General features: G+C 42.5%; 1 protein-coding gene across 1 annotated transcript in view; it reads left to right on the forward strand.

Annotated features, from left to right (window-relative positions):
* Positions 1–3,807: 3,807 nt before the first annotated feature.
* Positions 3,808–11,673, forward strand: part of LOC117541596 (solute carrier family 22 member 7-like) — a 12,522-nt gene continuing 4,656 nt past the window's right edge. Inside the window, exons 1-4 of the mRNA XM_034208809.1 lie at positions 3,808–4,196; positions 5,939–6,042; positions 9,526–9,680; positions 10,893–11,061. Of these exons, the coding sequence (XP_034064700.1) occupies positions 3,816–4,196; positions 5,939–6,042; positions 9,526–9,680; positions 10,893–11,061 (809 nt within the window). The 5' untranslated portion in view covers positions 3,808–3,815. The remainder of the gene's footprint in view (positions 4,197–5,938; positions 6,043–9,525; positions 9,681–10,892; positions 11,062–11,673) is intronic.

Here is an 11,673-nt window from a genome sequence, read left to right on the forward strand (position 1 = left end):
GGCCCTTCCTACATCCAGGACATGGTTAAACCGTACACCCCAGCGCGTGCACTACGCTCTGCATCAGCCAAACGACTCGTTGCGCCCTCGCTGCGAGGGGGACCCAAGTTCCCATCGGCGAAAACACGTGGGTTTGCTATCCTGACTCCAAGATGGTGGAATGAGCTCCCCATTGACATCAGGACGGCAGATAGCTTGCACATCTTCCGGCGCAAACTGAAAACTCATCTCTTTCGACTCCACTTCGAGCGTTAGAACGATTAACGAAGCACTTTTATACCAATAAAGGACTGGATTACCTAAAGCCAGTTGAGTAGCACTTGAAATGTTTGGCTCTATTAAACCTGATATACTTATATGATTCTGTTTTCTTCAAGGTTGTGTCTTCCTGGTCGAATGTACTTATTGTAAGTCGCTTTGGACAAAAGCGTCAGCTAAATGCAATGTAATGTAATGTAATGAATGAAAGCACCAGCGAGTAGGATCTGCCCGTGGAAGCCTATGCTGGCAAATATCATCCAGTAGCTTGGTGCGCTTTGCTGAGCGGCTGAAAAAGGTGGCCAAGCCAGAGAGGTGGGAGAAGAAGACCTTACACTCTCTTATCTTGGAAGCTCCATTTGACAAAACGAGATTTAAGATGTGAGCATAGCAGTGAATGAAAAGGGCCTGTGGAATTGTTTCCTTAACTTTCGCTTGCACCCCATTCAATCCAGAGGCCATAACAGCTGCTCCATCGTAGCACTGCGCGACCACTTTGTCAATACAGCCACTCTCCCTCAGGAACTCCAGCAGCCGTGTAGCTATGGCCTCTGCTCGTTTGTCCTCTGTCGCATCTTCGTACTTGAAGAAACGCTCTTTTATCCCATCGTCAGTGACATATCGAAGCACATATGACATCTGCGCCACGTTGCTAATGTCTGTCGTTTCATCCAACATGACCGCAACAAAAGGTGCCTTCCTCAGCTCCTCTTTCATGCTACCCGTCATTACACTAGCGACAGCGCTGATCAGGTCATTCTGAATCCTTGAAGATGTGCCGGTAAATACTGTTGATGTGGCGAGGTGTGTGTGCAGGTCGCTGTCATATTCTGCCACTAAATCCAGCAACTCTATGTAATTCCCCTTGTTTGATGAAGTTACACTCTCATCGTGACCTCGGAACGGCAACTCCTGCTTGCCCAAGTACACCACACAGTTTATGAGGCGTTTCAAAATTCCTCGGTTCCTCTTCACCTTTTCATTATGAAGGATGACACCCCGGCGTTGTTGCTCATCCAGCTGGAGCTCTATCCTGGTGTCCCCAAATGTTTTAAGCCGAACAGTAGCTCTGAGGTGACCTGAAGCATTCTGATGGCGATGTGCTGATTTGGATAAACTTCCTAAATCAGAATATCCATCTCTGGCCCATGACCCACTGTCCGCTCCAAAAAGCAAGCAATCCCAGCAGTACAGCTTTTGTTCCCTGGTTGATCCGGTCATCCAGTTGTATCTGGTGTAATTGCCGATATTAAAATGCCTCACGAACAGTTTGGTTTTTTGAACCAAATTAAGCTGTGGTGTTGGTCGCCCTTTGGTAATTAACTCCAATTTATCCGTGTAACTCATTCGTGAAAAAGACTCGGTTAGTAGTTTCGCAACGATGTCATTACTATCACTAACGTGAGCCATCGTGAATGAACGTATGCTAATTCCGCCTAGCTTGACCCGTTGATATATAACATGCATAAACTTGGCAGCGCAGCGGGCGGAACTCGTCATAAAGTCCGCGATAATAAAGCCCTCCCATTTAGAGGGAAGATATGATTGGTCAATTGTACTGTCACTTGACATTACTCTCTCGTTATTTTACTATAGCGGGCCCTCTGTGAATCGCATAGAGGGCCAGACGAGCTTTTTTCATGTAACCCTTCACATTCAAACAGAAACTGAACAGGCAGATTCGAAGGATTTATTTCTTTGGAAATTTTATTTTAAATACAATTAAATCAAGTTTTTTCGGTAAAAATATAACAAAAATAATATTTAAAAAATATATATTTAAAAAAAATAATATATTTTTTAAATGTTTTTAAATATTATTTTTTAGAATATCTTAGGCCCTCAGAGAGGGCCTAGAGGGCCCTGACGGCTCGCCACTGCGATCAACTGTATTTCACATCATTTTCACAAACTTCAAAAGAACATGACACCGCATTTTAGGACGTTTGTATGCATTGTAAGGCACACTTCAGTTGCTAGCGTTAGTTAGCGATAGCTAACGCTAGCGCTAGCTAACATTGACACTTAAGACAACTAACTTACCACAGTGGAAGACGATGCATCATGACCAGGACTTGGGATGTTTTCGTTTCGGGAGTCGGCAGAATTGGGGCTTGCATCAGGGGCTGTTTACTCAACCACCTCAGCATTTCTTTCTACTTCTTTGAACTGTCGTGACCGTTGCATTGGCGCGAGTCCAGCAGCAGTCAGCAGCAGAGTGGATGACGCAGAATGCTTTCTATGATTGACAGCCCAATGACTTTGCAAATAACACCCATTTTGAAGTTTAATTTTTTTTTTTCTTTCACTGTCCCGAAATAGTTCCAGACAAAATAGATTTGTGTCCCAGTAGGGATTGGTATGGTCCCCGGGACATCGTTAGTTGCGAGCCCTGATATACATGCGTCTTATATATTATAATGCATGGAACAAATGACCCAACACAACAATAAAACATTGTAATGAAGCGTGCATAGTTTAGATGCATCTACTTCACTTAACTCACACGATAATAACTTATCATTGATGAGCAATATGTGTGTTTATGAGTGAAGTAATGCCCTCATAATACACCATAAATGCGTCTCCATGGAAACTGTGTTACCCAACTGCCGCTATTGTTTTCCTTCTGCTCCCTTTAACTCTGAGTTTAAGCACGAACAATATCATTCAAAAACATCCCAGCTCTCGTGGTAATGTGTGACTTGTTGGGAAAACAGCAATAGGGACATAGATAATCATTGGGAGTATTTACAGTCTTCAAAAAATAATTGACAAAACTCCTTCCATCCGGTCATTTTAGGTCTAATGTTTAATCATATTTCATAATTTGTGACAATGTCCGAAGGTAAAGCAAAGGTTAATGATCAGAAAGAGGCGTCTGCAGAACTCACATAAAGTGTTGTTCACGAAAACACAACGACAACAGAGCACTTTGTAGAGAGAAGAACACTATCAGGTTAAATAGGCATCAAATCTAAGCTAGGTGAGTAATTCAACTTGTAAGGTATAAGGTACGTTTATTTATAGAGCACATTTTCAGAGACAGAGGCAATTCAAACTGCTTTATATCATCATTGACACTTAATAAGAAGACAACAGAAAGGAACACAATAAATAAACACAATGGAATAACAGATTCATAAAAACCATGCATTAAAGAGATAGTTTAAAAACAACATTGTAAATTGGTGGTAAAACAAGTTAAAAGACTTCTGGGTAAGCAGATGTTGTTGACTTATATATAATACCTTGCTTTATATCTTGTTATTGTTCATTTGTAAATTCAACATGTATATTTTCTACTTTCTTGTTTATTTATTGTCTTTTAATTTGCATTGTAGGCTATATGCCATGGCTGTTTATGCTGCTGCAACACAAACATTTCCCAAATTGGAATCAATAAAGTAGTTCGTATCTTAACTTATCTTTACAACCTTTTGTCATGAATGTTCGACATACTGTATTTGTGAAAAACTGAAAAAATAAAAGTTGTTTAAAACAAAAAGGTATCCTTAAATTAACTCTAAGTGTGTTCTTTTAGACACGCGGTGAAAATGAAGTTTGAGAACATCCTGGAGGAAATTAACGGTTTTGGACCTTACCAAATCTTCATCATCGTCCTGCTGTGCGCCCCAAGAATCGTGCTGCCCTGTCACTACCTGTTGAATAACTTTATTGCGGCGTTACCTCCTCACCGCTGTGATATCAGCACTCTGGATGATGGAGGACACTTTAGGAATTGGACCCAGCAGCAGAGACTGACCGTCAGCCTTCCTTTAGGAGAAGATGGCGGCTTCAGATCCTGTGAGATGTTTGCAGAGCCACAGTTTCAGCTCCTGGTGAACGGATCCAAAGACTTTGAGGCGACAACGGTACCGTGTCAGAGCGGATGGGTTTACGACAACTCCAGCTTCACCTCCACCCTGGCAACAGAGGTAAGAACACAACGCTTTTATCAGTGATCAAACATTGTGTGAAAGATATCATATAAAACACATTTCAGCGAACAGACGTTTTGACTTCACCCAAAAATAATGTAGGTGGGGTTAAAACATAAATAATCACTTAAAGGTGGGTTAGGTAATTTTGGAGAAACCAGCTCGAGTGCACTAGAATTTGAAAATACACAGCTGGAAAAAATCTTGCTACTTCCTTACAGAGCCCCTCCTCCAACACACACGAACGCGCACATGACCAATGAGGGCACGAGATGAGTTTGTGCCCAGATGGAAGGCTGACAGGCAGGTAGGCCATCCAGTTACTTTAGCCGGCTCAGATGATTGGTCGAGCTTTTTACAGCGCTACGGCTTCCACTGATGACACTTTGTATGGATTTTTTGTCAAAGCACTTCAGATATTCATTGCTATCGGGATGTTAAGAGCATTCCATGGAATATAACAAGTGTATCTCGAGCCGGTTTCTCAAACTTACCTACCCCACCTTTAAAGATCTGCCCAAAAGATTATTTTATTTATTCTGAGGAAAAAGTCAACATTTTTAGAAAAGTCGGAGGTCTGTAAAAAAGTTGTAATTTTGAGAAATAAAAATTGAATTCTGAAAAAAAAGTTGTAATTTATAGACGAGAGCAAAACGCGGGACCAGAAAGGATTTTTAGAAAAAAGTCGGAATTCTGAGAAAAAAGTCGGAACTCTGAGAAAAATAGTACTAAAAAAAAAAATCATAATTCTGTAAGTCAGGACTTTAAAGGTCCCGTGTCATGGCCATTTCTACTGGTCATAATTCCATTGTTGAGGTCTACTAGAATAGATTTACATTATTCAATGTTCCAAACTCACATTGGTTTCTCAAACAGCATCTCTCTATAGCATGTGCATTCACTCTCTGTCCTACACGGCTTGTTGGAGCTCCTGCCCCCCCTCCCTGTGAGCCCACTGTGCTCTGATTGGTCAGCTCGCCCACTCTGTTCTGATGAGTCAACCACCGTTACAGCGGAACATCAGTGATTATGTGTTACAATGGCGTTTGTTAGCAACCAGAACATGACACCAGTAATGACAAACAGATGAGAATGCTGCGTGGGGTCTGGGGGCTGTGTTGGCAGGACGTTGCGGGGCTCGCTGCTCCGCCCTTTGAGGCTCGAGGAGCGGACAGTGTGAGCTGGGTTACTGGTGTCGTTTCCTGGTTGCTGCGTGGGGTCTGCGAGACAGCGAGACACCGCGGAGCTCAGCCTGAGCACACACACACACACACACACACACAGACTGGCTGTGTGCGTGATCTGTGGAGCCGCGGCTGAGAAAAGATAAGGCTGAGTGAGTGTGTGTGTGTGAGGGGATTGGTCCATTTGGACCTGGGTATCGTTACGTCACTATACTCAGGAAGAAAAAAATGGAAAAAGAAAAATGTCCAACGAGGCGTTCTGGGGCAGCACAGACAGGTCTTCTCTGTGTTAGAGTTTTACTCACTACAGGGTGCACTTTGAGGGTTTGTGACTTTGCAGACCGTTTACATGCAGAACAACCTTCATAACACAAGGGGACGGGTAATAACCGGAAAAGCATGTCATGGGACCTTTAAGATAAACGTCTTCATTCTCAGAAACAAACTGAATTCTCACAAGGAGACAAAGTTATGAGAAAATCGTTGTGTTTGAGGAACCTGCATGATGAAACAGAAACTGATCTGATGCTGTTTTCTCTGTGATCTGCCTCACAGTGGGACCTCGTCTGTGATAGGAAAAGCCTGACACAAACCACAAGCTCCATCTTCTTCTTTGGAGTGATGATCGGCGCCATAGCGTCTGGATTCCTCTCTGACAGGTGAATAGAAAGTGTGAAACATATTTGAGTAAATGTTACTTAGCTTCTACCACTGGTCTTCACTTTGAAGTGAAACTGTGCCACAAACAGAGGTGGGAAGTAGTGGAGTACAAATACTTTGTCACTGTACTTAAGTACATGTTTCTGGTATCAGTACTTTACTCAACTACTTATTTTTCTGACTACTTTCTACTTTGACTTCTTACATGTTGAACACAAATACCTGTACATCCATCCATCCATCCATCTTCTCCCGCTTATCCGTGGTCGGGTCTCGGGGGTAGCAGTTCCAGCAGAGAGCCCCAAACTTTCTTTTCCCTGGCGACATCAACCAGCTCTGACTGGGGGATCCCAAGGCGCTCCCAGGCCAGCGAAGAGATATAATCCCTCCACCTGGTCCTTGGTCTACCCCTTGGTCTCCTCCCAGCTGGACGTGCCTGGAACACCTCCCTAGGGAGGCGCCCAGGTGGCATCCTTACTAGGTGCCCGAACCACCTCAACTGGCTCCTTTCGACGCGAAGGAGGAGCGGCTCAACTCCGAGTCCCTCCCGGATGACCGAACTTCTCACCTTATCCCTAAGGGAGACACCAGCCACCCTGCGGAGAAAACCAATCTCGGCCGCTTGTATCCGCAATCTCGTTCTTTGGGTCATGACCCATCCTTCATGACCATAGGTGAGGGTAGGAACGGAAATGGCCCGGAAGACCGAGAGCTTTGCCTTCTGGCTCAGCTCCCTTTTCGTCACAACGGTGCGGTAAAGCGACTGCAGTACCGCTCCCGCTGCTACAATTCTCCGGCCCCTCTCACGCTCCATTGTTCCCTCACTCGAGAACAAGACCCCGAGATACTTGAACTCCTTCACTTGGGGTAAGGACTCATTCCTTACTTGGAGTGGACAGTCCATCGGTTTCCTGCTGAGAACCATGGCCTCAGATTTGGAGGTGCTGATCCTCATCCCAGCCGCTTCACACTCGGTTGTGAACCGATCCAGTGAGTGCTGAAGGTCACAGACCGATGAAGCCATTAGAACCACATCATCTGCAAAAACCAGTGGTGCAATCCTTAGTCCACCGAACTGCAGACCCCTCCCCCATGACTACGCCTCGAAATCTGATCCATGTATATTACAAACAGGATTGGTGACAAAGCGCAGCCCTGGCGGAGGCCAACCCTCACCGGAAATGGGTCCGACTTACTGCCGAGGACCCGGACACAGCTCTCGCTTTGGGAGTACAGAGATTGGATGGCCCTGAGTAGAGACCCCCTCACCCCATACTCCCGCAGCACCTCCCACAGTAACTCCCTGGGAACTCGGTCATACGCCTTCTCCAAGTCTACAAAACACATGTAGACCGGATAAGCGTACTCCCAGGCCCCCTCCAGGATCCTTGCGAGAGTAAAAAGCTGATCCGTCGTTCCACGACCAGGACGGAATCCGCATTGTTCCTCCTCAATCTGAGGTTCGACAATCGGCCTGACCCTCCTTTCGAGTACCTTAGAGTAAACTTTCCCGGGGAGGCTGAGTAGTGTGATGCCTCTGTATTTGTACCCTCTGATCCCCCTTTTTAAAAAGGGGAACCACCACCCCGGTCTGCCACTCCTTCGGTATTGTTTCCGACTTCCACGCAATGTTGATGAGACGTGTCAACCATGACAGTCCCTCAACACCCAGAGCCTTCAGCATTTCCGGGCGGATCTCATCCCACTGTGGAGTTGTTTGACGACCTCAATGACCTCCCCCCGGGAGATTGGTGTTGATCCCCCATCATACTCCAGCTCTGCCTCTAACCTTCTTACATGTTGATCACAAATACCAGTACTTTCTACTTCTTACATGTTGATCACAAATACCAGTACTTTCTACTTCTTACATGTTGAACACAAATACCTGTACTTTCTACTTCGTACATGTTGAACACAAATACCTGTACTTTCTACTTCTTACATGTTGAACACAAATACCTGTACTTTCTACTTCTTACATGTTGAACACAAATACCTGTACTTTCTACTTCTTACATGTTGAACACAAATACCTGTACTTTCTACTTCTTACATGTTGAAAACAAATACCTGTACTCTCTACTTCTTACATGTTGAACACAAATACCTGTACTTTCTACTTCGTACATGTTGAACACAAAACGTACTTTCTACTTCGTACATTTGAACATCAAATACCTGACTTTCTACTTCTTACATGTTGAACTCAAATACCTGTACTTTCTACTTCTTACATGTTGAACTCAAATACCTGTACTTTCTACTTCTCACATGTTGAACTCAAATACCTGTACTTTCTACTTCTCACATGTTGAACACAAATACCTGGACTTTCTACTTCTTACATGTTGAACACAAATACCTGTACTTTCTACTTCTCACATGTTGAACTCAAATACCTGTACTTTCTACTTCTTACATGTTGAACTCAAATACCTGTACTTTCTACTTCTTACATGTTGAACTCAAATACCTGTACTTTCTACTTCTTACATGTTGAACTCAAATACCTGTACTTTCTACTTCTTACATGTTGAACTCAAATACCTGTACTTTCTACTTCTTACATGTTGAACCCAAATACCTGGACTTTCTACTTCTTACATGTTGAACACAAATACCTGTACTTTCTACTTCTTACATGTTGAACACAAATACCTGTACTTTCTACTTCTTACATGTTGAACACAATACCTGTACTTTCTACTTCTTACATGTTGAACACAAATACCTGTACTTTCTACTTCTTACATGTTGAACACAAATACCTGTACTTTCTACTTCTCTCATGTTGAACACAAATACCTGTACTTTCTACTTCTTACATGTTGAACTTAAATACCCGTACTTTCTACTTCTTACATGTTGAACTCAAATACCTGTACTTTCTACTTCTCTCATTTCCCAAACAGCTGGTTCCTTTAGTCTGAATGTGTGTTTGATGCGTGATCATTATTCTTTAGAGTCATTGCGTGCCTATTGATTTGAACACGATCCGTGTATCCATCATTTCCTGGTCTTCTGTAAAGAAGAGGGACCAATGGAAACGTTGTCATGTTGCCGTTGTTCAGCATGGAAACATTCATTAGCTAACAATGACATTATTGTTCTATTAATATAAAGGGAGGTCAGGTACTCTTTAAAACAGCTGCTAGTTATGGGTACTTTTTACTGAAGTACATTTCAAAGCCTCTTTACTTTGACTTGAGTAAAGAAGTTTAGTCAGTACTTCTACTTTCACCAGAGTATTTTTAAACATGAGTATCTGTACTTCTACTTGAGTAAAGGATGTGTATACTTCTACTTGAGTAAAGGATGTGTGTAGTTCTACTTGAGTAAAGGATGTGTGTACTTCTACTTGAGTAAAGGATGTGTGTACTTCTACTTGAGTAAAGGATGTGTGTACTTTTGCCATCTCTGGTCCCAAATCTCCGCTGATGTTTATCTTCCCATCTTTAATACTTTATATCTATCTCCAGGTATGGGAGGAGGAACACTCTTCTTGCTTCATACATCATGGCCGCCGTGTTCGGCTTCTCCAGCGCGTTTGCAAACTCCTACGTTGTGTTCGCCGTCCTCAGGTTCTTCACCGGGTTCGGACTGACGGGAATCGGCGTAAACTCGTTAGTTCTCAGTAAGTTCTTAACATTATATGGAAGTGCAGCGACAGCAACGGAACTTAAAATGACGGCAAACTGTTTTATTTTTTTCTGGTTTTCTGTAACTGGAGCATTTTTGCTGACTGTCATAATAGCTTAAAATAAACTGCTTCAAGTATTACATGTCACACATCAACACATTGCGAAATTGCTAAAACCAAGTGTCTCAAAATACTAAGACATTTGTAATTTAAAGTGAAGGCAGCACTGATCGAGGTTTTCTGTAACTGTCCGTCTGTTCACACTTTCTTTAACATTAACCAGTCTTTAAACACTGCATACTGCGTTCCCTTTAGTGTTTACTTCCCGTCTGTCTTCTTCTGCTGTTCCCTTTGGTGTTTACTTCCTGTCTGTCTTCTTCTACTTTTCCCCTTTAGTGTTTACTTCCTGTCTGTCTTCTTCTGTTGTTCCCTTCAGTGTTTACTTCCTGTCTGTCTTCTTCTGCTGTTCCCTTCAGTGTTTACTTCCTGTCTGCCTTCTTCTGCTGTTCCCTTTACATTACAGTACATTACATCACATGTTACTTGTTAGACGCTTTTATCCAAAGCGTCTTACATACTCAACACTGTGGGCAATCCCCACAGGAGCAATTTGGGGTGAAGTGTCCCAGGGACATAACGACATGCTGACTGCAGTGGGGTTTGAACCTCTGACCCCCTGATCCGAACACCAATGCACTACCCACTGCACCACACGCCTCCCCTTTAGTGTTTACTTCCTGTCTGTCTTCTTCTAAATGAATATAAAAATGAATCCATGTGGTTTTCTGACGCAGGAAACTAATATTTGTTGTCCACAGCTGACATTTAATTGACCGGACTTCTTTCTGCGGATTGATATGACTTCACATGGTCCTTTTGATACTCCTAGCAACGGTCTGTTTTCCTTAGCAACGGTCTATTCTCCTTAGCAACAATCTGCTAGCGAACAATAACAGACTGGAATGTCCAAATTGACCAATCAGAATCAAGTATTCAACAAGGCTGTGTTATAACAGATCTTAACAGGTCATAGATAAGATATATAGATCACAGTTGGTATATGTCTGCAGGTAGATAGAGCCTTTATTGAATATTGTACAAGATTTGTACAACTTTTTTTCAGGTATACCCAAACTACCATGGAAATCCAAGGAAAAGAGAAATGAGTTGCAATACAATTGACTTGTTGTTTTGCCCACCTTGCAGGTATTGAGTGGGCGGACACGGACCACCGGTCGTTTATCGGTGTGATCGGCAGTCTCTCCTGGTGTTTAGGGAACATGCTATTGGCTGCGTTGGCCTACCTGGTGAACGACTGGAGAAACCTCACCATGACCGCCACCGCTCCGCTGGGACTCGCTATCCTGACCTGGTGGTGAGAGAAACACATCAAAGTTTTCCACAAAATGAACAATGGATATGCAAAGCGCTTCTCAAAAAGCTACTGTTATATTATATAATTTATATTACAACATATAACGCTTTGAGCCCCAGGAAAAGCGCTATATAAATAACATGTATTATTATCATTAATAATTTGAGATGAAAGAAGATCCTTTAAGCAAGAAAAATTACTAATACATTAATTTAAAAACACTCCATTACAAGTAAATTCTACATTCAAAATCTCAGTTAAGTCAAATAACTATTCTCAGATAAATGTATAGCTACTAAATCTCCGGGAAAAATGACCTCCATATGTGACATATTATTACATATATGGCATTATAAGTTTGTCAATATTGTTGCCTGAAATACCATTATACTATTTTAGGCAAACATAGTTCTGATACACACATTTTTCATGAAATACTCAAGTAAGGTCAAAGTACTTCAAAATTAGACTTCAGTACAGTAGCCTAGTGAATATAGTAATAATAATATATGGGATTTTTATAGTGCTTTTCCTAATGCTCAAAGACGCTTCAGAACAGAAACAATACAAAGAAAACTAAAAATGTCCACCACTGGTTTCAAAATGAACAAT

Source organism: Gymnodraco acuticeps, unplaced genomic scaffold (genome assembly GCF_902827175.1).
Source record: "Gymnodraco acuticeps unplaced genomic scaffold, fGymAcu1.1, whole genome shotgun sequence".
Taxonomy (NCBI): domain Eukaryota; kingdom Metazoa; phylum Chordata; class Actinopteri; order Perciformes; family Bathydraconidae; genus Gymnodraco; species Gymnodraco acuticeps.